Source organism: Vanellus vanellus (genome assembly GCF_965231255.1).
Source record: "Vanellus vanellus genome assembly, chromosome: 6".
Lineage (NCBI taxonomy): Eukaryota > Metazoa > Chordata > Aves > Charadriiformes > Charadriidae > Vanellus > Vanellus vanellus.
The window spans coordinates 20,792,578-20,820,452 of record NC_138911.1 but is presented as its reverse complement, the minus strand read 5'-3'; the positions used below and the strand labels follow the sequence as shown (position 1 = coordinate 20,820,452).

The 27,875-nt window shown below is 37.0% G+C and overlaps 1 protein-coding gene across 2 annotated transcripts in view; it reads left to right on the top strand.

The window, feature by feature from the left end:
- The window catches only part of KMT5B (lysine methyltransferase 5B), a 31,073-nt gene extending 3,625 nt beyond the window's left edge, over window positions 1-27,448 (top strand). Inside the window, exons 2-10 of one of the 2 annotated variants that reach the window (XM_082485999.1) lie at window positions 4,380-4,622; window positions 6,150-6,297; window positions 16,247-16,412; window positions 17,643-17,752; window positions 19,664-19,830; window positions 20,499-20,518; window positions 20,691-20,827; window positions 23,415-23,611; window positions 24,941-27,448. In XM_082485999.1, coding sequence (XP_082342125.1) covers window positions 4,463-4,622; window positions 6,150-6,297; window positions 16,247-16,412; window positions 17,643-17,752; window positions 19,664-19,830; window positions 20,499-20,518; window positions 20,691-20,827; window positions 23,415-23,611; window positions 24,941-26,409 — 2,574 coding nt within the window. In that variant the 5' untranslated portion in view covers window positions 4,380-4,462 and the 3' untranslated portion in view covers window positions 26,410-27,448. Of the gene's footprint in view, window positions 1-4,376; window positions 4,623-6,149; window positions 6,298-16,246; window positions 16,413-17,642; window positions 17,753-19,663; window positions 19,831-20,498; window positions 20,519-20,690; window positions 20,828-23,414; window positions 23,612-24,940 lie in introns of both variants that reach the window. The other variant, XM_082486000.1, reaches the window with a different exon arrangement.
- Window positions 27,449-27,875: the final 427 nt, after the last annotated feature.

Here is a 27,875-nt window from a genome sequence, read left to right as displayed (position 1 = left end):
TCAGCTTTGATTTTGCTCAGTCTTTCGTATTAGAAACTTGAACACTTTTTAGGAGTGGGTGGGTTTTTTTTTTTGTTACCCAGGTGTAGTGAAATTGTCTACAATGTGGTGATCCTACAGAAAAACTGGTTGCATAGTTTTGCTCTGCTTCCCCAATTCAAAGGTCTATTGCTTTCTTTGGACCTGTTGGTAATGAAACATATGTCTTTTCTCTTGATGCCATTGATTTGTCCAGAAAAGCTGAGTCTGTGGTCATTGGGTCTTTTGATTTTGTGTCCCATATTTGCTTTAGGCTACTGTCTTGTTGAGGAAGACTTTTTGCAGCTATAGTTAATTTAAAAAAAAAAAAAAAAAAAACCAACAAACAAACAAGCACCAAACCAAAACTGGTTCAGATGTTTGTGTTCTTAAAAAATAAATAAAAAAAAAAATCTAGAAAGTGTATTTTAGAAGGCGGTCCTTTGACAGCCTGTGTACTGGAGACCATGGAAAAGGGGAGGATGACCCTGCCTGTTAGGAGACCTCTTGATCCTAGTGTTTTTGCCGGTGTCCTGGAGAGGAATGAACAAAATCCACTGCCTCTGTTTAGAAGCTGTGCCTGTCCTTTAGGTAATAAATATTTATATGCAAAAACTGTGTTGAGGAAGACTAAAATAAGTGATAGTTGATTTTCATATGGTTACTAATGTATGTGTTTGCATGGTTTAGGCTTTTATTGATTTGTCTTTATGCAGCTTTTTTTCCCCCTCACAAGACTTTTCTGAACTGATAAATTTCACAGACGAGAGCCAAAAACCTGGGAGGCTCAGCTTTTGAGATCCATTTTAATGGCCACAGAATTTCTTTACTCACATTCAGAGGGATTTACTACGCTTTCCAGTATAAAAGAAATAAATCTTTTTGTATGCGATATAGATCTGAATGGTACTGTTTAATCGGTCTGGTAAACACTTCTGGATATATCTGGCTTTGAGTATCTTATGTGATGACAGCATTAATCATGTTTGTGCTTCAGTTGTTGATCGGGGCTTCTGAATGTTACTGAAATGCAAATAATGCTCAGAAAGTGTGTTAATAGGTTTAAAAAATTTAGAACCAGGTAAATGAAACTTGAGTTTTCATTTTTGACAGTACTGTTGCAATGAAATGCTAAATTCCTTGGTGAGAGGTGCCAAGTGTGATTGAGCTATATTTTGACATTTGAGGAAATGTGCTTGTAAAGCTACTGTAATAGAATTATAAAATGCAGTATAATTATAAAGCATAGTGGTATAATTAATACAGGGTTAAAACAGCAATGTGAGCATTTACATTGAAATAAAAAAGGTCCCTCAGAAGCTGTAATTGTGCTGGTAAACTTTATAGATAAACCGGAAGTCGTGAGTGATCCATGCATGGTGTTACATTATTCGATGGTTGGGGCTGTTAGCAGGAGTTTCTAGGTCTGTGGAGGTGAAAGTATATTCCAGACTTTTCTTGAATAGGGAGATGGTGTTCATCTCTTCCTTTTCTCCCTCTGGTCCTCAAGGACTTGTCAGCATGGGTCTGATACAGAAAGTATTGAGAGCAAGTCACGTCTGAAGATGTATTAAAGATCACGTGGTGGTGACGAGTGGGGCATCTTTTGCTCTCTTTTCGATTATGTGTTGGCATATCCTGTCTGTTGGTTCTGGCTTTTGATACAGTCTCTTGAAAGCAGTGTTTGTGTATTGGGAGAAAGAATAAAGGCTGAAGAAGCACACTTGTAGTCTTAAAGTTTGTCATTTGGCTGGTGTTAGAAAATAAGAGGCAGCAGTAGATGGAGACAAAGGTTTTCTTGCTCATTAGGCTGCAAGGATCAAATAAATAATGATTTTTCATAAGAATGTTTGCTAAGCTTCACTGAACGGCTTTTGATTTTGTAGGGGGGGGGCTTCTGTTGTCATCTATATCAATATATTTTGCAGCAAAAGCAAGTATTTTTCCAAATTAGTACGGTTTGAGTATTAATACTGTTGTTGCCATGTTCCTTCTTACCTTTGCTATCATGCTTTCCTTACCATCACTGTATTAGTTAGGCAGAAGTGTCTTAGCACAGATAGTACTTACCCTCCCAAAACTGGACTTACAAAGATCAGCTTCCTTCTTTGTGCAGCTGAAAGTGTAGCTACAGTACCTGTTAGTTGTCAGAAGCACTACTGTATTGAATGTTTTTCCTCAATATGGTTGCATACATCTACAATTGGACTTCATGGTAGACTTCATTTACCTGTACTGCTCTTGAACTGTAGCACACCACAGGGTATAGTTCACTCCTGGTTTACAAAGAGACCAAGACTGAATTTAGTGGAAGTCTTTAATGTAGTTTCTGTTTTGATGCTCTCTATTACCACTGTTACAAAAATGGGGAACGGGTTTTAATTAGAGTGTATAGACGTGTAAAATGAATTGGAGTTTCAGTCAGTGCAGATTTTCATAGGGTAGCTGCCTTCTGAAAGAGGTTCAGGTGGGATGCTTAACAAGACAGTTTGGGGGGGTTGCTTTCCCCCCACCACCACTACCACTTTTTAAATGTATTTTGTCAGGCAAGCTCTATGAAGAAAAAAAAAAAAGCCTAGTATTGTCTAGTACAGGTTTGGCAGCAAGATTTCCAAGGTTGTTTTTTGGAGGTAGTATATAAAAATGTCTTGCTTTACATATAGCTAAATGCAATGAATAGGGTTTACCCTAGCAAATTTTAAGTCTGTGGTTTTTTTCCTTGAAGACTGTATCTGGTAACTTCCTAAAGAATTTTGTCAGTATGCAGAGCAGCTATTGCATTCTGGTAGTCAAACTGTTCAGTTAAAGCTCTGTTAAAGAGCTTTTTTTTTTTTTTTTTTTTAAAATCTTGAGGTCAAAGCCAATCCTTTCTGTCACTGGCAGCAAGAAAATTCCTTCTCCACTGAAATGGACTCTTTATATTGAGGCAGTAGTTCAGCCAGCTTTTCCTCAGTGTGATTCTGTTTCATTTTGTCAATAATTTTACTATCCTTCTGTGACAATTTGTAAAGGGTTCTAAAACCTGTAAATTTCTGGATGATAGTTTTGGTAAGCAAGTGACTTAGATGTATTGGCTCAAACATCTTACTTTTTTTCTCTAATACCTCAATCTTCTGAATCTTTTAAAGTAACTTAGTTACTAATCATCTGGCCATAAATATTTCTGTAGCTTTAAGTAGCTGGATCACATAGGTGTCTAACAGAAATGCAGTAGTTTGCAATGCTTAACTGGTTAAAAACAGGATTTCTACAAAAGATGCTATTTCAAAACATCTGTTAGTTTGTTGCGAATTTCTTCCACTAGATTGAAATGCCTGTTACACGATGCCTGTTATCTGCTGTGAGAAGAGTATTAATGCTCTTTTTTAATAACAGTAAAAAGAAAAGGCACAATTTTTTATTTCGTGAGGAAGCAGTAAGGAGGAGGATGAATTAAAACCAAGTAAATGGATTATTAATACATAAATAAATTGTAAAATAATTATGTAAGTCAGTATCAGATTTTTTTTCCCTGCAAATTACACAGAGGGGGACACAACTGTATACAAAATCATTAGTAGCTTGCTTATAATTATTTATGCAAAAGGCATTGAGACTGCAGGCAAAAACTAGCATGTGCTTTGCCAGCCATTTATGTACTGTAAAATTTCAGCTCTACTTGTGACTCTACTTACTGCTGGCCCATTGAGCCAGATGTGTTGTGGCTTTTTTTTCATTACATGGAACAGTAAAAATAGTAGCCTGGGTGCTCTAGATCATCGAGGGTTTTTTGAACTCTGATTTTTAAATATTTAACACGTTTCTCCCACCCACATTCCAAAAATGTCATTTTTCTTGTGTTTTTTTCATTTTTTTTTAAACTGTGTTTGTCTTTACTTCTGGGTGGATGTTTCTATAATGTCATTCCTTGCTGTAGAGTTCCAAGCAGGTTACAGATTTTATTTATTAGGAAATATAATCTTAATTAGGCGCGCATTTGAAAATACTCCGTTTTTGGAGTCACATAGCTGGGTGTGTATTTATCCATGTGTATCTATGCCTATATAAATACATAGGTATATATGTGTGTATAGTCCAGCTATTAAAATTGAGTTGTTGTTAGCAATTTATCAGCTTTAGAATTCCGTCTTTGCTTCCAGATGTGACTGTAAGTTGTTGGACAGTAGTTCACCTCTGGATATCTGTCTGTGCAGCAGTTCCCTGTAGTAGTGCTAATGAACTGCTTTTCTTTCTTCCTAATTGAAATGCAGATCACTACCTACCCCCTCCCCATTTTTTCTTCTTTTTTCTTTTTGTTAAAATCTGTCTTGGAAACAATTTCCCATTAAGTTCTAATCAAGTTTGTGTTTTGCTTCCAGTAGGAATTGGAACTGAAATTATTCATCCACTTCTCCAAGCCTTTTGAAAAGTGACTAAATGCAACTGAGTCAGATTGTCTGTGGGAATGAAGTGGCTGGGAGAATCCAAGAACATGGTGGTGAATGGCAGGAGAAGTGGAAGCAAGTCGTCTAATGACCATGCGCAGAATCAGACCAAATTGCAGCATGCGGGAAAGGAGAATCCGAAGATGGGCAAAAATGGAGTTGAGAGAAGATCAAGCAGATGTATGTACATTTTTATGCAGCTTAGTGTTCTATATGATTTGTCTATCAATTTACAAGTCAGTCTTTTGTCTTCCTTTATGACGGAGGTCTGCATTCAGTGTGTAGATAACACCATTATGTTTGTATTTGTTGAATGCATTAACTCACTTCAGGAATATAGATCTCTTCAGATCAGTTTTAAAGTTAAGCGAGAATGACTGAACGTAAGTTAATTTCAAACTGGTACAAATATAAAATACACTATTGGCACTAAGTAAGAACTAGTGTGATTGGAAGTAGATAATATATAATTTGAATTACTAGCTCAACTTTTAGTGCATGTGTAGAAGTAAACCCCATTTTGAATGGTCACATATCAATAGTCATTATGAAATGGTTTTAAGGAACATGGGTTTTAATTTTTGCTATTGGTCTGGGATAAAGGACTAAATACAAATTCAGAGTAAGTCCTTCATTCGCATTCAGATTCAGTACAGGTTAGGGGCTGACCTCCTGGAAAGCAGCTCTGTGAAAAGGGATCTGGGAGTCTTGGTGGACAACAGGATGACCATGAGCCAGCAATGCGCCCTGGTGGCCAAGAAGGCCAATAGCATCCTGGGGTGCATCAAGAAGATTGTGGCCAGCAGGTGGAGGGAGGTCATCCTCCCCCTCTACTCTGCCCTGTGAAGCTGCATCTGGAGTACTGTGTCCAGTTCTGGCTCCCCGGTTGATGAAGAACAGGGGACTGCTGGAGAGGGTCCAACAAAGGGCTACTAAGATGATTAGGGGATTGGAGCATCTTTCTTATGAGGAAAGGCTGAGGGGACTTGGGTCTTTTTAGTCTGGAGAAAGGAAGACTGAGGGGGGATCTTATCATAACTTATAAATACTTAAAGGGAGGGTGCCAGGTAGATGGGAACAGTCTTTTTTTCAGTGGTGCCTAGTGATGGAACACACTGGTAACAGGCACAAACTTGAGCATAGGAAGTTCCATCTTAACATGAGGAGGGACTTCTTTACTTTGAGAGTGGCAGAACACTGGAACAGGCTGCCTAGAGGGGTTGTGGAGTCTCCCCCTCTGGAGACGTTCAAAACCTGCCTGGACACGGTCTTGTGCAACCTGCTGTAGGAAACCCTGCTCTGGCAGGGGGGTTGGACTAGATGATCTCCAGAGCTTCCCTTCCAACCCTAACCATTCTGTGATTTTGGGAAAATCAGGTTTGACATTTTCATGGCTTCATCATGTTTATAGGTCAGAAGTTTTAGAGGCAGGCATGACTGAACTGTATAGTCTGGAAAGGTGCTTGTAGTTGGGGAGGGGAAGAGAGAAGGAAACCAACATTAAAGACATAAAATATATTCTAAAATACTTTCTCCATTGGCTGCTGCATAAATGAACAAAAGCAAGAGTGGAAAAAATAAACTATGCTCCTGTTTCTTCAGATATTTTATCATCTTAATTGTTCTATACTTTGTCTCCAACCCGATTGTAGCTGGGCTTTATGACATTCTTTAAATGATATCTAATTTATGCTCTCTTATTTGCAGGTAGCGGTGCCTCAGGATTTGAGGGTCAAAGTCGTTACGTGCCTTCCTCTGGAATGTCTGCCAAGGAACTGTGTGAAAACGATGACCTAGCAACTAGTTTGGTTCTTGATCCCTATTTAGGTTTTCAGACACACAAAATGAATACTAGGTAACTTGTCCTTATTTTTCTAGAAAAGAATTGATCTTCTTAGTTGACGTAGTCAGTGCAAAACTCTGGAATTTCTTGCATGTTTACAAAAGTCTGAAAAAATGGCAATTTGTGAGTGGCTTCTGCCTTTAAAATAGTGTTGTATGTGAGGCTGGAACTTGGAGCTCTGTAGCAGCGTGTGTTTGTAGTACTCTTGTAGGTCTTTCTATTAGCTCTCTTGTGTTTATGCTGTACAACAGGTTGCTAATAGATACTGTTTCCTAGCTTAAACAGTTAACTAATCGTAAGTTTTAAAACATTAGTCATTTGAAATATTTCAAAGACAGAACTTAAGTGTTTGGGAATGTTTCTGTTTATTTCTTGTGCCTGGGTACCTTCTGTTCCCCGTCCCATGTCTGTCTGTCGTCCATCGTCCCCCCCCGTCCCCCCCCCCCACCTTACAACATCACAAGAAAGATACACTTCCTGAGCACTTCAGTGTTGCTTCCACTTGATCTTAAGTTCTTGCAGACCCATGCTGAAGAAAAGCTACTCAGACACATCTGTATGTATAAGATAAATTAGCGTGCTTACTGGGAACTTGCTTACCAAAATTGCACATGCTTTTGTGCTGTTATGCACCTGTCTGAATACTTCTGGTCTAAGTGCAGTGTGGTGTTCAGGTTTAGTTGCCTGCTTCTTCCTGTTTTACAGATGTACCACTGATTATGTTCTATAGATCTCTATTAAGCTTTTGTTTGCATACAAGATCTGCACTGCTAGCTTCATGGAGAAGTTATATATAAATGATAAGTTTCTAAGGACAAGAATCATGTTATTATTATTGTACAATAATAAGAGCTGGGATTTCCAGGCAGCACGTCACAGGAAGCAGGTTGCTCCATCATTCACACTGTTGATGTGGCTCTTTTTAAAGAAGAACAGTTTACCTGTGCAGCTTCTTAAAACTGTACCTCACATAATCAGAGTATTGGTTAAGTAGATTTCTGTACGTGTCTAACAAGCTGATTGCTTCAGAAATGACTGCTAGATTAATTGGTGTTGTCATGTAATGTAAACGGTTGCTAGTATAACCTGACAGCATGAGTTGCACATGAAACTGCAGCATTGTGGTCCTAATAACTGTAAAGACTTAATCCAAAGAGGTTTTGCTTTTTCACTGGAAAGTGCAACATCCATCTTTGAGGAATGCTTGAGTTCTTCCTGTTCCCTCCATGCTACTGGTTACAACAGCACATTGTGCCCAAAACAGAGTCTAGGCAGATACTTTTACATTTCAGTTTGGAGTGGTTTTGTATTTCTAGCAGTTAATTGAGCTACGTATATAGGCTCAAAAGACTTTTGTTTTGTTGTGTGAATTGTAGTCTACAGGTTATGCACAGGTAGTCAATCCTTACACTTTTTGCTAAGGAAATGGTGTATTGATTCTTTAATAGCTGGAGAAGCTACTTTCATAAATGTTTTCTGCTGATATGTTTTCAACACCACAGTACCTTTTTAATTACTAATTTGAATCAAAAGACTACACAAAGGCTATCATCATGTATTTCTTCCTTTCTCAGACTTAGAGGACAGTTACAGGCAGTCTTCAAGAACAATAGTTAATCATTTTTAAGCACTATGGGCAATACTTTGGTGAGGCTTACAACCAGGAGCACATCTTGCCTCTTTCATAATGTCCTATTGAGAGAGTTTCTATTCTTGCAATGAATTAAAATAAAAGCATCAGTATAGTTCTTGTTTATCTTTTTGGTACGGTGATGATATCTGCTTGTTATTGTAGCTGTGTCACTTAGATCATCTTCCTCCATCTAGTAAGCTGTAGTCTTTCTAGAGGTCCTGAGATTTATTGTTGTTGTATGGCTTTGAGGGAAGGTGGGGGGAAAGCAAATATGAAAAAAAAAACACAAACAAAAAACATTTTCAAAATACCAGATGCCAGTACTACATGATTGTAGTAGAAATTAAGATTTACAGCTTATGTTTGGGTATCTTCTGCTTTAGTGTGATGAAGTGATACTAGTGACATAGTCCGTGTATTGAGGTGTGCTTAAAATAAAACAGCCGTTTATGATGGCAAGCAAATATTTCCTGTTCGCTTGTTCTGATTTGTTTGAAGACATACTGTGGAAGTGACTGTGCCAGCACACTGCTTTGCTATTGGAAACACATAAGAGGCTTGTATTTTTGCAACTAGCAGTCCAGCATAAGTTGATGACCGCTTACTGAAGTTGTACTTTACCTTACATCTGGAAGTCAAGACTGCGTTTTTGTATGTATAAGTGTCTTCTATATAAGCACTTTCTGTACTTTGTTCATTCCTTTAGTTGATGAGTTTGTAAAGACTTCTTGTTTTACCCACAGTGTTTTTCCCCATCAGAGGGGAAAAAAAACTCATTCTAGTAAAATATCTAGGTTATTTGTTGGAACATCTTTGTTTTCCATCTTTTTTATACTGAGTTAGTGAGTGTGGCAGAGTGGTGACAAGAATGTGATTGTTATTTTTATTAATTTTTATGGCCCCTGGGGGAAAAAAAAGAAAGTCCTGCAATTCCTGAATGCCCTTGGTCTTGGGAAGTGGGCTATTAGCTCTGTAAGTTGTCAAGTCGGTAACGTCTGAAAGAGCTGAAAACTTTCTCAAAAATTACAGTTGGATCCCCCAATGAGTTTGTCTGGTATTCCTCTGAAATACCTTCTTGTCACTAGGGTTTTGATAGACAGCATAAAACATAGCTCTGGAAATGTCTTCAGTGACTTTACCCAAAAGTAACTTTTATTCATCCTCTTGGATTTCCAAGAGAAAGTAGGTTGTTTTCAGAGCTTCTGGCCCTCTTTAACAGGCCCTGTGGTCATTCTTTCATCAGATTGGTAACTCTTATCTTCCAAAATAGCAGGTTAGCAGTTAATAAAAAAAAAAAAAACCAACAACCCACCCCATATGTCAGGAAGTATTATCTTGTCAAGTATAGCTGTTCTAAGAGGTTTTGTTGCTTCTTGTACAAATAGCAGACTTTTGTGTGTGTGACAAAGGCTATCCTGTCTTTAAGATTTACTTAGTCTTGCATGCCTGTCCTTTTTTTAAAAACAAAACCGCTTTTGCAAGCTATTACTTCCTGGATTGAAGGTTGTCTAACACTAGAGATTAAAACTGACACTTATAAAAAGCCAAGTGAACTCTTGCTTGTCTTACTATCTCTTATTTTTAGATTCTTTTCCCTAGGTTGAGTGCCGAATCTTGAAGTTGCATGCCTTAACAGCTAATCCACTCTTTATTCTTGCATAGAAATGTCTTAGTATTTAAATCTTAGACTCCTGATCATACTGCTGCTGTTACCAGTCACTGTGTTTTCCTGGTTCCCTAAAGCACCAGCATCATGCTAGGGAATACTGAGAGCAGTTCCAATGTCCTTCTAAGTTTGCGGGTGATTTAGGAAGTCAGATGCATTGTGGTTTGTTTCAGGAGGATCTAGGGGTGTTTCCTAACTCCATATTGCTGCTTTCAGTGAAGTTACAAACTGGTGTATGATGCAGGTGGCGTTGTCTGATAATGTGAGACTAAAGGACCGAGCTTTAAGTGTTTGGGGATGATGTACTGGAAGCTGCTTGTTTTCAGTACTGCACTGAGAGCAATTGCTGGCTTTGTAAACTGTCAGTCATTCCTGAACTTGACAGAGTATGTTACTCTCCCTGTTGAGCAATAAAGACAAAAAAACACAAAGCAGTTCCATATCACTTGCATTCATGGGTCTGTGCTGAATCTCTTCTGCACCCCGTAGCTCATTTTAATATAATAATTAAAGGGCTTATTGTTCATCTTGAATGGGGTTTGGAGGTAGAACAAGTCATATGGCTTATGCTAAATAAGGTTGCATGGCTGTATAGTTCAATTCCAGTGTTGTGGCGCTATGGAGATACTGGATTAGATACACAGCTCTTATGTAGTGACACCCTGTATCAAAACGAGGCTTTTATATTCTTCAGACCTCAGTGTTTCTTTCCAACATGATTTTGTTTGACTTCTGTGTAAAATCTGCTTTCTTTGTTTTTTTAATTTTTGCTGATAACTTAATTCAGTATAGTCTCTTAGCTTGCCCCTGATTGTCTTCAATCACTGTGTGTGATTACACACAGTGACATTGGAGCTGTTTTGCTGCTGCTGAGTGTTTTGGATTTAAAAGAAGAAAAAAAATCACAACCAAACCTCCTCCCCAAACCTCCCCCAAAAAAACAACCACCACCACCCCCCACCTTACTCTTACACACTTTTTCTAGTTGCACCTTTAACTTCAATAAAAAGTGTTGTATCTCCAGAAGATGGAGTGGCTTGCATCCAGTAGTCATGGCAACTGCTAAATTAAATTTACCATTTAGAATGTCAGAATAGGAATCAAGGAAAGTGTTGGTTTGTTTTTTTTTTTTTTTTTTGTCCCCCATATTTATTTAAAAGAAAGCATTTATTTGCTGACAATATTAAGGAGAGTGAAATTAGGTGGCTTTTACAATTTTCTTTACTTCTATTGTAGACTTGTAGTGAAGTTTTCACCACACCACTGCATGTATAGTTTCAGTTCAAGAAATGTTAAGTAATGTGGATTACTTTCTTCATTAGAAATGCCCTTTTGAACTTTGGCCTTTAAAGAACGTGTTGGGTTTGTTTTGTTTTGTTTTTTTCCAGGTAGCAACACTGAAGATTAAACACAGAACAAGTTGATTTTTATATAACTAGCTTTTAATTAAGATACTCATACTACAGGGCTGGGAGGGGGGGAAGCCAAAATGTATGTTGACTAAGTAAATTGTTTCCACTTAATAATAAATAGATGACTTTCAATTCTTGTGCAGTCTTGAATGCTTAAGAGCCTTGCAGTTGTAGCTTTTGTGCTGAATCTCTGATATTAGATGAACAGTGGCTTGCTGTCTTGCCATGGCCACTTAAATAAAAATATCATCCAAAGTGCCTGTTGTTAAGAGGCTAATGGGATGCTATGTTTCGATAACTACACTCTTCTTGATGTTCCCTAGTCAGAAGTTAAGAAATAAGTTTATAAGTATAACTCTTTAGGGTGCGCTGGTACAGTACGTGGAGTTTCATACTGGATCTCTTGCAGGATCAATTTATCCTTTTTGTTCAAACTCACTGCTCTCAGTGACTGAGACTGAGCAAGGTACTGTGCTTCTCAACTTACCAGAAACTCTCCTTTAACTTCCTTTATAGGCAGCATCTCACTGACCTTTGGCTTTATACCTTCGAGTTTCAAGATTCTTTAAATATTCCCGAGGTAAGAGAAACTTGAGAGAGAGAAAGAACTTTGCTTCCCCAAGCCATTTTCCAATGTCTTTCTTATTGAGACCACCTCACTTTGCCCTTAACTGGGATGAGATCATCTTCTAGCTGATTTTGAAATTGCAATAGCCATAGCTTTTTTTGGATCTTGTTGGCTAGGGAAAAATAAATATTTCCTAGGGAAGTGTGAAAAGTTTCTGTTCTGCAGCTTGTCATGAAGAAGGGCTATTATTATTTCTTTAAAGAAATACTGTGATAGCTGAGTTTTTCATTCTTATCTTACTTTGAACAACAGTTTTGTGGCAGACTCCATGTTCTGTGTGACGTGACCCCTGAAGCTGTTTGTAGGGTGGCTCAAGGGGTCTGTGCCTGTGTACAGAATTAAACACCAGAGTGTCTTGTTCAGTTTCCATGATGGAATCTAATAAAAGTACTGTTCATAGAAGCAAACCAGAAATCTGGATAAACAGTCTGGATAAACTCTTTTTAGAGACTGGGTTGGCTGGTTTGTTTTGTTGGTTTTCTTGTGCTCTTTCTGTCTCTCTATTTCTCTTCTTTGAACTAGTCTCCTGTTTATTGACACTTAAAGCCAGTTTCGTTGGCTTGGTTTATATATATACATTTAGCTGTGGGGTCTTTTCAGGCTCTCTGCACAGTGGTGCTCAGTCGTGTATAATCTTCTAGCAGATGTGTAACTTTTTTTAAATGTCACGTGTAAATGAGGAAGCCCTGTAACATGAAAATGGTTGTTTTTCAAAACCGATTGGATTTTTGGTAGGTAGCGCTGGGAAAGACTAATGAATAAACTGCTATTTCATGATACTTCTGGGAGAAGTGAAGGGTCTATCAAGAGGCCATCAAATTCTTAAGGAATACTCAACTTCTAGGCTTTCTTGGCATATTGACACTTTCAGTGTCTCAAATCAGAAGGTACCATTTAAAGTATATATGGAGATATACCTGTGAAAGTACCGAAGCTTTTGTGAGGAGTCTGGGTTGTAGTATTCTGAATTAACTCATAAACATTATAGGCTCTCAGTGCAGTTTACATATGCTGTTGATCTGTGAACAGCTCACTAACTCAGGCTCAGGGTGCAAAGTGTCATTCTGTTTCATTGATTTTGGAACCCTTGAAGTGAAATGCTAGACATCACGCTGTTGGTTTCCAGCATCTTTCCATATACCTGTGGACACGTCTTGCTTTTTTGGATTCCAGCCCATCTTTTCTCACTATCTCTGTCTTGTCACCATGTAAAAAAAAAAAAATCAGTACAACATTTTGATAGAGGTGCTGCAGGAGGTCCTTGGAATTAATTTTTTGAACACTTGCGTGTCGAGAGTAGTGTTCTTTGAAAAGCCCAGTTCTTGTTTCAAGTTTCAAATGCCTGGTATACAGTGTAGCATTCATCTGACCTTTTAATGTTTTGGGATTTTTACACTCTGTACACCCCTTTGCTTCCAGCCTTCTTTTTGGCCTTTTCAAGACTTGGGCATATACTAACTATTCTGCTTCTCGGGAATGATATTACAGAAGTTTCTGCTAGACATTTGAAGGAATTCCACCAGCAGTGTGGAATGCCTGAGATGAGAACCATTAGAAACACCTGCTGAATGTGATCCATGGAGGTATGCAGGTGACTTTTAAGGGGTGGGGCCAGGTTCTGTGCTACCTAAGCTAGATAGTCAGGTAGACATCTAGTCAGCCTCTGAGAATGGTATGTCGTGAAAGACCTGAAATATAAGTGTTAATTTGGGGCTATAAATGTGCTTCTAACTACTAGAAAATGTACGATGTTGATTCTTTTTCTGTAGGTCTTCAGAGCCAGTGTTCAAGCTTAGCAATTGCTTCCCTTCCCCCCTCCCCCCCCCCCCCACTAGTGGCTGAGTTGGAGTATTGGTTTCTTTAGCTAGCCTAGACCAAGTTTCAAGTATCAGCACATACATTGCCTGTCTCAGGTGTTAATGCAATTTTGAATGTGATGTTTTTTCCACCTATCTTTGCTCCTGCAGGTCACTTAGCTAAAAAAATGGTGCGTTTCAACATATAACAAAATGTAAGGGAGAGAGCAATCATTCATTCAGCCCAACAAGAATAGACATAGCTGTAAATCCCGTGCCTTTTCCTCCTGTAGTCTTTGCAGATAAAGATGCAAACAAAATGTTGTCCTGCCATGTTTGCGCATATCAGTGTGCTTTGTACTTCTCACAATGTAAGTACGGTTGGGTCCTTGTTGGGAAAACTGTTTCTGTATGGAACTGAAAATGAGAGCAAGTCCCATTCTGAAACTAGACAGGTTCAGTTCAGGCTATATAATTTTAAATTCCCTTAATGTCTGAGGAAGTTCTGTGTGTTATGACTATCAAATCTGGGAGAAGTCTTTTTGGTTTTGGGAAAATTGGGGGATATTCTTGTACCTGACTGGCAAGTTGAGGGAAACTTCGCTGTGCTACAGAACAAAAATAGTAACAATCATCATCTGTAGCCTGAAGGGAGTTTTTTTTCCATGATGAGGTCTCAGCAGCTTGTTCGGCTTTTTGGGGAGATGGGATAAGTGTATTCTTTAATAAAGAACTTGATTTGAAACTTCATGGCACAGTAGGTACTACAATTCTAAGTGGGCATCTGTTTCTTGACTGATTCCTGTTATCTTGTTAGATGTTATCCCAACCAGAACAAAACTTATCTAATGTCTTCTCAGAACTACTTACTGCATGTACTCTGAAAATTCACAGGTTTATGCTGATAATTTTTGCCATATACAAAAAGATCTAAAATGTTGCTTAGTCATTATATTACAAGGAAGTTTTTCAGATGGAGAACGGAGAGATGTATAAAAGCAGTAGCACGGAATGCTGATAACCTGTACTCCTGCTGGAAGCCATACGGCTGTTAGGAGGTCTTTATTGTATCAAGAGCATAAATACAGCATTTTACTTCTAATGAAGGAAATTGAATCCTCATCATTATTAGTTATTTCTGATTAAACTCTTACTGGTTTACAAGGTGAAATAAAATTGGGATGTGCAATGGTTAAGGTATTTTGTTTCCTTCATACAATTTGCATAGAAGAAGCAAATCTTATTTGGTCATCTGAATACTTACAACATTCAGCGTTCTGAAATTAGGATAAACCAAGTGATACAGTAATTTAAAAAATGCGGTATCAGGGAGGGATTTGATGAGGTTTTGTTCCATCAACTTCAGGAATTTATTTCCTCTTGTTTACTTTTGTCATCAAATACAGACTTCATTTGGTAAGTAAGAGGAAATAAAGTCAGCATGGTAACACACTTCAGGCAACAAGTTGTGGGACTTAGTTGTATGGATTCAATCAAAAGCTGTTAGCTTGTTTGACGTTTGTCATATGCTGTGTAAGCAAAAGGTGTGAGTTGTAAAAGGAGCTGCAGAAAACTGTTTCTCATGACCCTAGAAAATTTTTGTCTTTGTGAAGAGTCCCCTGGGGTGTCATACACTTTAAAGTATACACACCACACCGCCACCCCAAAGCGGAGCATATATGGGTATGTGCTCAGTCAAAGGCAGTTTATAGATTTGACATAATTTCTAATTAAGTTCTGCTTTCTCTTGATGGTTTTGCAGCTCAGAAATGGAGCTCCTGCTTCTTGCAGTCATATAGGTTTTTCCTGTTGAATATGTGAAGGACAGTTTTTCTTAAATCTCGAGGTTTGGGAAGAAGGCAGAAATCTCTGCTAATGTACAGGGGTTTATTTTCATATTTTATCTACCCATGATTTTCAGCTGCCTGTTTCCTTTAGCCAATATTTTGAGGAAAAATTCTTACGATCGCACTAACTTGTGGAACTTTCAGTCATCCACAGATGTACTATATATGCTGTGTGTTACTATTAATAGTTACTTCTTATGTAGTCATTAAGAGATGTGGTTTATGTGAATACAAATGTTACATTTGCAATCTATATAAACCCATATAGTGGATTTGTCAGTATATGGGCAAAAGTTGATTTTAAATCGCTCTTCAGATAGTTGCATGTTTTTTCTGTGTCAAGATTTTTTACTCGGTCTTTTCAGTTGCGCTGTCTAATTGTTTGCTAACCATTTAAAAAATTTAGTGTAGCATGTGAGGCTGTAGAGAGCTTAAATTTAAAATCACACCATGCAACCCCACCCCACTGCCCCCCCTCAAACCAGCTACAAAAGCCAGAACTGTGTGTAGATTCCTTGATACCGGTGTTAACTAGGAAACTTAGAGCATCTGTTTTACTTGCTGGGGATTTTTGCACATGCACTTCCAATGATAGTGAATTTATTAGAAAAGTAAGGACAATAACACTTCTATTATACTAGTTCTTTAGCTGCTTTGTTACAAATGAGAGGTGTTGAAAACAGCAAAATACTACTCTGTGTTGGTTAATCTTATCAGAGATTTGTTTTACAAATAAATTGTGCTTCTCAGCAGAATAGAGGGTTTTAAAGTTCCAAGTAGTATGCTTGGCTTTACCTTACCTCTACCATTACCCCAGGAAATGAGGGCCTGTGATTTGAGTGCATAATAGTCAGTTTCTTTATGTTAGGAGTTACATATCTATATGGCTAGCAAAAGAACTCTATGCTGCAAGTAACTGTGAGGAAGAATTGAAAATGAGTAACAGTGGAGACTGGAATAGCTTTATTCTGTATTTCAGATTTCGACCTATTAAAGGAAGGCAAGAAGAACTAAAAGAGGTGATTGAACGTTTCAAGAAAGATGAGCACTTAGAAAAAGCCTTCAAATCCTTGACGTCAGGTGACTGGGCCCGGCACTATTTTCTTAACAAGAACAAAATGCAGGAAAGGTTGTTCAAGGAACATGTAGGTGTATTTGTAATTAATGTGCTTTTTCAGATGGTTGATAGGCTAAGAAAATGTAAAAATTTCCTAGGAATGTAGCAATAGTAAAGGAAACTAATCCGCTGCTCTGCTATACATTTTTTGTTTGATTGCTTTTTAACAGAAACTTCCTTTGTTGTTTAAAAAACAGCTAGCTTCCTCCCCACTTCCAGGAAACAACAGTTTTGAGGACTTCTTTCATTCTTTGAAGGATCCATTCCCCCCCCTTTTTTTTGTTTGTTTTGTGGTGTTTTTTCTTTTTCTTTTTTACTTAACAGCTATTGCAAATCAAATTGTGTGACAAAGAAAGGTAAAGGAAAATGGAGAAGCCTTGCTACCTCAAAATACCTTAGTTGGTTTGGGTATAGGAGCTTTATGTGGGACTGTTAGTCCTCTTCCTCCGCTTCCCACACCCCAAATCCATTTTGTATACAGCATAAAGGTTGTTGCCCCTCAAAGTTGGAGGGAAATCATAGTAATTCTTTACTTTAATAAATAAAAATTAAAAAAAAAAGCCAACAAAAAAAACCCCAAACACAACACAAAACCCCCCAAAACAAACAAAAAAAAAAACACCCCAGAAAACTCCTTCAGGAATAAGTGCATTGTTTTCAGATACAACCAACAGGAATTTGGCCTGCTTTAAAGTGCATCAAATCTAGTAGTGGAGAAAAAAGTAGGCAGCAAACTCTGCATTCCCAAAGTGTTTTCTGAGTAATACAACTGCACTTTAACTAAAAAGAATTGATCCAGCAGTCCCTGAATTCAGTATCTAGATTTGTCAAGGAAGTAATGTATTTTTCAGAACTGGAAAGAATAAAATTGGATCCTGTAAATTGTTAGGTCTCAGTGGTTCTTAAAGGTCTGAGAAGAATTCTTGAATGCAACTACTCGGTGACTTTACGAAGAAATTATCCATTTTCATTGGTTGGGCCAATTTTAGAGGCATCTTTAATTTTTTAAAACTCTTTGGATAGTCCATTACCCGTGTGAAGATTCCTGCAAGTCACTTTGAAGAAATAAGATTAACATAATGTCTGTAGCTAAAATTTATAATTGAGAATGCATTTCAGCAAACAGCATCCCACTGCAATATCCATTTTTGTGGGGGGTTTTTTTGTGCAGTTCACTGACTTTCATTATTGTTATATGAAGTTCCTCACTGCTTTTGTTTTGCTTGTAACAGAAAAGTACTATTTTCTTTCATTGCAGGTATTTATTTATTTACGAATGTTTGCAACTGACAGTGGGTTTGAGATACTGCCTTGCAATCGATATTCTTCTGAGCAAAATGGAGCCAAAATTGTTGCAACAAAAGAATGGTAAGAAATATAGTTTACTGTGTTCTGTTTCTGTCAGTTATTTTGAAAGGTTCTAAAAAATTTATTTTAAAAGTATGATTTAGAATTAAAACCAGTGAAATACAAAGTTCTGTATTTTTACTTACAAATTAAATTTGTTGTCAGTTTTTGCGAAGTACTTAACACACAATGCATGCATTTGTAACACATTCCTTTGTATATTTGGACATAGCCATGCAGTTTTCTGTATACAATTTTTTTTTTTAATCTTGTTTCCAGTCAGATAATTATTTCCTCTGATCATGAGTTATTGGCCTCCTGTGAGAAAGATGACCATGTCAAGACTCACATTATGCCAGATTTGTTATACAGCAAATAATTGTGGGGGAAATTAGCTTTTCACCTTTGTGAAACTGAGGGGTGTTATTTGCATATTTTCATTGTGCAGGATAAATCTCTCCTGGAAACACAAAGTTGGAATCCTAGTGTATTTTCCCCATCTCATTTTGGCACATCTTATTATAAGCAACGTCGGTGGCAGCACCAGCAGATCCCTGGGGTTAATTCAAATTTTAAAATACACTTTCCCCTTCCTTCCCCTTCCCCTCCGACCACCGTAATTTATATTTGTTTTGCTTTGCGGCAGTACATACTCATAAAAAGCACATCTGAGATGATGATGTGCTATTATGTGTGAGCTAGGATTGAGTGGCTAGACATTACACTGGCAGCGTACCAAGTAAGCATGCCATTACTGTGGGGCTACAGCCACAATGTGTGGGAGAGTAAGCTTTAAGAAGGTTGAGGCCAGTTTCTAGCTCTTCATGACTGTAGCTGGAGGATCCACAAACATAATATAATCAGTATTTTTGGGGTTGTTTTTTTTCAGTTTGAATTCTTCCATTGGCTGATTGTTTGCAGTGGCAGCTTTGTATTTGGGTGTGTTGAAAATTAATTAACTTTCCATGCTCAAAATCTTGAGTGACCCGAGAGAGAGCAAGACAGGAGGGCTGCTGCTTAACCCTGCCAATATCTGGAGAACTAGTGAGACTCAAAACTGAGTTCTCAACACTCTGTGTAAGAGGAGAATTTTGCACATAAAAGGCTTGACTTTTAGTTTGTGTCCCTCATCTGTATGTAGTATCTCCATATTCATCTGTGTCAGAGTAATCTAGCCAAAGTTTAGAATGGACACTCTAGAGAGCAGTGGAAACGATGCCCTTGCATGATAATGGAAATTGTGCACATTTCCTAGGCTGAGTGTTCAGTACAATGGCAAATGTACTGTCTGCACATGAAGGCGTCATGGTTTTGTTGATCATTGTGTTGTCATCATCCCCCACCCCAACCCCCAAATGATCGATTTCAAGGACCAGCTTGATGCTGAAGAACTACTTGTGAGAGAGGAAAACATCTTGTGTAAATTCTGGCTTTTTTTGAGTCAATACCGGGCCTTTTTTAGGAAGCCATGAAGTTCTAATAGTCTTAACTGTACTGTGTTTTCCTGGCTGAAGGAAGAAGTATAGGAAATGCAAACAAGCAGCTGGAGGAAGTCAAAATCTCTTTAAGTGCTGATGGGGAGGGAGCGTGCATAAATGAAGAAATCTTGCTTTTAGTTTTAGCAACTGTAGAAGCCTAAGTAATCAACTCTTGCAATTTCTTGCTTGCAGTCTCAGGAAACTGTAGGAAACAATAGTGGTAATGTCTGTCTGAATTGATGTAATTGATTCTATATAGTAGCATAAAAACATTTATTTCCTGTCTGAGAAAGTCTATTTAGCCTAATGTCCTGTTTCTAACTGAATTAAAACATGAGGTTTATAGGGGCTGTTACAAAACGCTTCCTGTTATTGACAACTTCTCTTTTTGTGAAATTACTTTGTAATTTTGGCATATGTATTCTTATTTCCCGTACTCTTTTTTACACTAAAGGAAACGAAATGATAAAATAGAATTACTTGTGGGCTGTATTGCTGAACTATCAGAAATGGAAGAAAACATGCTGCTGAGACATGGGGAAAATGACTTCAGTGTCATGTATTCCACACGGAAAAACTGTGCACAGCTGTGGCTTGGTCCTGCTGCATTTATCAATCATGGTGAGTAGTAAGTATAGGAAGCATGTTAAATGACATAAGCAAATTCTACTCAGAAAGTGTTGTTATATGTTAGCTGAACAACACAGAACCTTAGAGAAAATGTCTGAATCTGGCATACTGAATTACTGTAGGACAAAATCCTGTTGGGATTTTCCCAAACCAGGGCTGATCGGCTGAGAACTGGGAAACCCACAGAAGTGTCTGGGAAGTGATGCCTTCTTCCTTCACAGAGACTTTGGAACTGGCAGCTAATTAGCGGAGCATATTCTGGGTTACCTTGAATTCTTTGTGAACTTAGTCAACAGTAATGTATTTCTTAGGTGAACTTCCTATGCCGCCTTTAACCTTTTGCACAGAAGCTTAGCTGATTCTGTTGCATTTTTGTGCTGAAGGAAAAGTAGGTAGGATTTAAGATAAATCGTATTACCTTCAAGAGGAGGGAAACGGAATATTTGTGATAGCATAGGGAAGAGCTCAGAAACCAAAATATATGAAAATAGGTATCTTTTGATGTATAGCTTTGTGCAATACTAACATATCTCCCAGTATTTAGTTGAGATTCTACAGTTACTGAAGTCAGAGTGAATCCTTACTTTAGATATCTACAACTATTCATGTTTCAGGTCTTATCAACAGTTAATTGACTTTATCTTTTGGACCTTTTTCAGATTGCAGACCTAACTGTAAGGTAAGCAAGAAATTAAAAGTAAATAAATAAAGCACCCCACATTTTTTTCCCTTTGTCCCCACACCTTTTCCTCCCCAGCTTTTTTCTTTTTTTTTCCTCATTCAGATACTATTCAACCTTTAATGATTAACTTCCCCCTCCCCCCCCCCACCCTTGTCATCTCCTTCACCAGTTTGTATCAACGGGCAGAGATACAGCATGTGTGAAAGCTCTAAGAGATATTGAACCTGGAGAAGAAATCTCTTGTTACTACGGAGATGGGTTTTTTGGAGAAAATAACGAATACTGCGAATGTTACACCTGTGAAAGGTATGGATTGATGTAAATAAGTTTCAAATGGAATTGGGCATATTCATAATATATTTTGTGAAACTGTCCTTGATTACAAGTATTCAGACTTTTGTATGCATTAAAATTGCTTCCTAGCTATTTGTTGTAATGATTTCTTTTTTTAAAATGTTGTTACTGAATGGTCATGTTTCCTGAGAGCTCCTGTATTCTGTTTTTCTTTTGATTCTCTGTTTTGGAGATAACCCAAAATTAGAATCACAAAAAAGAAAATTAAATTCTTAAAAATACTTCTACTGAATAAAGTAGAATTGGAAAGAAAAGCAGTTGTAGCTGCTACAAGACCACTAGCAACTGATCCCCAACTTTTGCTTTTTTATTTTTTTGTACCAGAAAAAAACAAATTTTATTAATGTTTTCTATGTTGACCTGAAGTTCTCTTCTGCTGGGAATGGGCAAAGTAGTTTTCACCCTGTGTTATTAGAACTTTGGGCTTTGTGTATTCATAAAGATCTGAGTTGAACAGTACTTGCTTATATCTGTCCATCGCACAATAGCAGAAAAGTTATGTTTTTTACATGTGCTGTTCCAACCTAGTCAACTGATTTTGTGAAGAAACGTGATTTCATAGTTGTTTTTTGCCATGTTGAAACTTCTGCTTAGTGTGAGCACAGAGGCTCAACATCATGTGTGAGAGCTTCACCTAGTTCCAAGAGGAGCCACACAGAACACATAACAGTTATTATTGTTTGACCTACCTGTAGAGAGAAAAAAAACCTATAAAGGACAAAATGTTAATCATATTGAGAAATAGCTTAGTGCACCTTCCTATAAATAGTTTAATAATCCTACCTCCATTTTTGCTAGCTAGTTTGGTCACTTACAGTTCTTGCAGTTCAATGGAAAACCTTCTGGTGTGGACCTCCAAGCTCATACGATGTTGGTAGATCATTCCAAGCGGAGGGTACAGTCTCAGACTTTACCTAGTGAGCTGCTAGTAAAAATCTACTTCAGTCTTGGGGGCCGTTTAGTATTGAATAAATGGGTACCATGATTGTTCTTTCCTTGTTACTTGGAGTGATAGGTTTCTTTTTGCTCAAGTTTCTTTGTTGATTTTAATGTAGTATAGATATACTTTCTCAGGACAAACCAATTTTATGTGCCCTAATGTTTTCACTAACTTGTTGTCTTTGTATTTTAAGTAGATGAAAATGTTATACTTTAAACCTAACGTTTGGGTAATTCTGACTTTAGGAATCTGCTTTTCAATCACAAGGCTGTGTTACAGCAGTGAAATATGAGAGATATGAATTGAGGGGAGTTGAGCAAGGAAAAATGAATCCTTACCAACACGAAGGCAACTGTCGCTTTGTATACCACAACAAATAATCTTTAAGTGATCCAATTTTGACTATGCTGTAAAGGGTGTTAATTTGTGATGTTAAAATGCTAGACTTCTAAGAACCTGTGGGTATGTTTGGGAGCTGTGGGAAGGTTGGCACTGTACAATTTTTTTAAGTCTCCAAAAATCATCACCAAGAAAATTTGCATATATTTACATATGTGCATGTACTCTTTTTAGGTGAGCCTGCTGTTCATGCTGGCTAGCTGAGACAACTGGGCACCAAAGATGACATGACAAAAGATAGCTGTGGTTGTTTATAGTACCATTACTTTCTGACCTGAATTGGCTGTTGCTTGTGCTAAATTCAATCTAGTATCTTAAGCTGCCTGTAATTTGCAGTATTCAAAATAATACTGAAAGAATGTTCCATATCAAACAAATACCAGTTAATTTGAGAACAGGTATTGCGTCTGCATAATAATTAACCTTTTGGAGCTTGAGATCCTGTCTGATCTTTTTGGTGCACTTTTGGTTGTTTTGTACATCTTCCAGTACAACACAGTGGAATCCAAACTGAAGTTGTCTTCAGTAAGTCTGTGAAGTGCAGGCATACTGGATTCCTAAAGAGTATCAAAGGAATCCTAGTAATAGTGATTGAACTGCACGTACAGGAATTCTTAATCTTCATCCTTTTCTGTGATTACTTTAAAAGAAAAGAAAAAAAGCTAGGTTTGCTCAGCCATTTCATTTTTATGGTGAATGCATACTGGAGCCTTTCAGTTATGAAGGAACACAGAACTATGTGAACTATAACTTTATTCTGTTTTCTATACTTTTCAACTCTTGCTGATGCAGTAACAAGTATTGTAACTGAAGCTGGCTTTAGTTTTTACTAGCCTGATGTGATTAGGAGAAATCTAAGTGGTTATTTAAGCTAATATAAGTAGTATTTTGAACTACCATGTATCATTTTCACTTGTATAAATTTGACTATGAAATGATACTAAAATAGGCATGAAGCAAGGGAAACCTACTTTTGCAATTTTTCTTCTTGCAAGAAATGAATGGAAGGTTTTTCTGCACATCTTACTAAAATAAGTATATAGATATCTTATTAAAACAGCACACAAAATGCTAATAAAGTCAGTGGTTATTAGTATTTTTTATCTAAATATACCTGGGAATCAAACTATTCTACATGAAACAAAGTTCTAAGTTTATACTGATAGTTATTAATACATTGTGTCCTCTTTTTCTTTGTAGACGTGGAACTGGTGCTTTTAAATCAAGAGTGGGATTGCCAGCACCTACTCCTGTGATTAATAGTAAATATGGACTGAGAGAAACAGATAAACGATTGAACAGACTTAAAAAGTTGGGTGACAGTAGCAAAAATTCAGACAGCCAGTCCGTCAGCTCTAACACTGATGCAGATACCACTCAGGAAAAAGTTAATGCAAGTAAGTAAGGGGAAAAGCATGGAGTGCAGGATTAAAGGTTTCATAAAAACATGAAGAACTTTCACTGTGATGGAATTCCTGTCTTGGTGCTGAGATGCATCTCAGATACTGGTCTTTAGAACTGTAATTTATTCAGGAATCTGAAGGCAATTTAAATAGCAAATTCACAGTTTTCCTTAAGTGTTTCAAAAACAATAGGGGTATGTTATTGTTTTGTTTTTTTCTTTTATTTATATAAAAAGCAAATAATGACATGTTTCTAAACGTGTCAGTTAAAGTTCTATCAGTAATGTATGTATTTCAAAATAAGGTAAACTCTCACATGCATTTGTATGGTTTAGGGAGTGAAACTTACATAGTTTGAGTTATCTACATTCAGTAGATACTTAAATAAGTATTCTTCGTAGAGATTATTAAACAACTAGTTGTTTCCTTTAGACATCCTTTAAATTGGGCAGATATTGCCTCTGTACATCCAGGACTGATAGTTCAGGTACCTATTCTGAAGTGAAAGGGCACAGTTAGTAAACTCGGAAGAAATTGGAAGGGATTTTTACTTGTGATGCTCTTGAGAGACTTCTCTTCATGGAGTAGTGAGTATCATTTATTTACTTCCACCCCTTTCGCCACCCCCATCACCCTCAGTTTAGGCAAAATATAAGTAACTTAAACTTTGACTTAAATAGTAAACAGGTTTGGAGCCACATAAAATATTATGGTTCTATCTGGCTACTGTTTGCTGCTGTGATATTTTAAAAAAAAAAAAAAAAAAAAAAGGAAAGAAACCCACTTCCCAAAACCCTCTATGATCTCTAATTATAATACTTGAGAGTTGCAGCTTTGCTTAGGTGGACAAAACTCCTTTGCTTACTACAGTAGGGGACAGACAACTGGATATCTGAAACTGAAACCAGTAGTTAAGGTTTTGGGGGGTTTTTACCTTCCCCTGTAGGGAAAAAATCAGGTTAATACTAGAGCATGCTGATACTCAGATTTTGCTAGAATAATGCTCAGTGAAAACTGTGGGTAATGTGGGATTGATTTGTAAAAAAAATGGGTAGAAGAAGAAATTCAGTAAAAACCAAACTTGGTGTATTGGGGGTGGTGAGGGAAGTGTGCCTGGAATTTAGGCGTACTTCTGACTTGTTTGACCATTCCTTTAAAATCTGAGTTGAAAGTTAGATTGCTTAACTCCTTACTGCGTACTATCTAGGCTGTTTCACATATTTTGATGAAGTATTTAAAAGGAATGAAATAACTACAGTATTTGTGAGTGGGAATCTCAGGATAAAAGCAGTGTTGTAACAAAGCCACTTTTTTCTTTTGTAGCTAACAGAAAATCTTCAATTGGTGTAAAAAAGAACAGCAAAAATAGAACATTAACAAGACAGTCTATATCAAGAATTCCAGCATCATCAAATTCTACCTCATCTAAACTAACTCATATAAATAATTCCAGGGTACCAAAGAGACTGAAAAAGCCTGCAAAGCCTTTACTTTCAAAGATAAAGTTGAGAAATCAGTGCAAAAGGCCAGAGCAAAAGAATGCTTCTAGAAAGCTCGAAATGGGAAATTTAGTTCTCAAAGAGCCTAAAGTAGTTTTGTATAAAAACTTGCCCATTAAAAAGGATAAAGAATTGGAGGGACCAGTCAAAGTTGCAGTCTCTAGTGGATGCTTAACAAGGCATGCAGCAAGAGAACATAAACTGAATTCTGTGAAAGGTGCTCATGAGCATGGTGATATACCACCCTGCACATATATAACAAGGAGGTCAATGAGAACAAGAATGAATTTGAAGGAGACCTCTGATATAAAGCTTGAACCAAATAGGTTGGATAGCTATAAGAATAATTTGACCGGAACGCAATCAGACATTTTAGAGCAGCAGTCTCATGTGATAAATGAAAATGACATGGCTCATGGACCATCGCATAAAGGGGATATTAGGTGCCAGAAAAATGATGCAGGCATGTCAAAAAAGAAATCTCGACAAGGAAAACTAGTGAAACCATCTGCAAAACCAGAAGAAACTGATACTACGCACAATACACCTGTGAAAGATGAAGTACCAGATTTGATTAGTTCTCATTCAGAACTGGGAGAGAGGAATAATGTGGTAGACACAGCTACTGGCTATAAAGACTGTACCCCTGGATCTGGTGGCTGCTCTGTTGTAACATCTGATAATTTTAAAGCAAAAGACAGCTTTAGAACTGCAAAAAGTAAAAAGAAAAGACGAATTACGAGGTATGATGCACAACTTATCCTTGAAAATAGCTCTGGGATCCCTAAACTGACTCTTCGTAGACGCCATGATAGCAGTAGCAAGGCAAATGACCAAGAAAGTGATGGAATGAATTCTTCAAAAATAAGCATCAAATTAAGTAAAGACCATGAAAAAGATAATAATTTATATGTAGCAAAGCTAAATAATGGGTTTAACTCAGGATCAGGCAATAGTTCAACAAAACTAAAAATACAGCTAAAACGAGAGGAAGAAAACAGAGGGACGTACCCTGAGGACCTTCATGAAAATGGTGTGTGTTGTAGTGAAACTCTCTCCCTTTTGGAGTCAAGAATGGAAGTAGATGATTATGGTCACTATGAAGAGGAAACAGCAGATGAATCTTCATCAGAAGAGGACGATGAAGAGGAAGATGACTATGATGATGAATTTGATGACTTTATTCCTCTTCCTCCAGCGAAGAGATTAAGGCTTATTGTTGGCAAAGATTCAATAGATATTGATATTTCTTCCAGGAGGAGAGAAGATCAGTCTTTAAGGCTCAATGCATAAGCTTATAGGTCTTAAACTGACCTGGATGTCATTTTTTAAAAAAAAAAAAAAAAAAATTAAAAAAAACCAACCCCACAACAAAAAAAAAACAACAAAAAATTCCATTTGTTTATTCCTCAACTGAAGAACTTTCTGAAAAACTTAGTGGCAGCACTTCTTAATTGTTTATTCACCTATCAACATAATATTGTAGAAAGTGTACAGCATACTGACTCTTCTTAAGTCTGATTTGTGCAGATTTTTATTGTACTTTTTAATAGCCTTCTTATGTGCAATTCTGAGTTAGAGGTAATGCTCTGTTGTAAAATAAAGGCTCAAGCAAAGTTATGAAATTGCATCAAATCTTTCCATGCAGGACAATGACAATACAGTGTGGCTACATAATTATTTTTGATCAGTAAGAGCATTAGTTTGCTCTTACGATATTTGACTAAACAATTTAAAAAATCATAGTAGCAGCATATTAAGGTTTTCTAGTATATGTTAATATCACCAGCAATGATCTACAGCTTTTTGATTTATTTGCTAGATGTTTTTTTCCCCCTTGGAGTTTGTCAGTTTTAACACTGTATGCTGTCCCAGACGTACTGTTTGTGGCCTTTGTTATAGTAGCAAACCGTTGGTTGGAAGTCAAATTGATTTCTTTAAAAAAAGAGGAAAAAAAAAAAAAAGAAAAGGTGTTGACAATTTGCTGACTTTTTAGTACATTATATGTACAAGGGTAGCAGTATGCAGATTAAAAGTTTGGATATGGTGTATTTATTGCTTGTTATGTAAATTAAACACCTTGTATTTAACACTTTTCAATACTTTTAGATAAAATTGTTCTTTGCAAGAATGATTGGTGCTTATTTTTTCAAGAATTTGCTGTGAAATAATGTGATTACAACGGGCAACATTTATTCAATGAACTGCAGCTATCCTAAATTGGTTCTTCATATTTTTCTGTTGCACTTGTAAAATGCTACAAGGAATTTAAAGAAAATCTATTCACTTTAACTTATGATAGTTTTATGAAATTAAAAACAACTAAGTCACAGCTTTTGTTCTGTGGTAACCTATAAATTGTTTGTCTTTTAAGAACCAGTTGTAAAAGACTGAAAAAATATGTATATGTTGTAAATATTTGTGTGTTGTGAGAAATTTTGTCATAAGAAATTGAGATAACTTGCCAGAAGGGTTTTTAAGTTTAGAAATACATCCATGCCAATAAAATAGGAAATTGTAAACCTAGTTTTAAACTCTGCATCAGTTGGAGTTCTTTGCTCATACGTAGTTCACTTAATACTTCAGAGTCTGCTTTATAGCAATGAAGGGCATCAGGGCAATCTTTGGCTCTTTTGTTTTTAATAAAAGAATGTTAGGAAACTTCTGGGTACAGTGAACTTGTTTGTATGTATAAATCGGCTCATTTAAAAGCCATTTCTATGAAACAGGTATAAAATGTCATAGTTGACATAACTGTA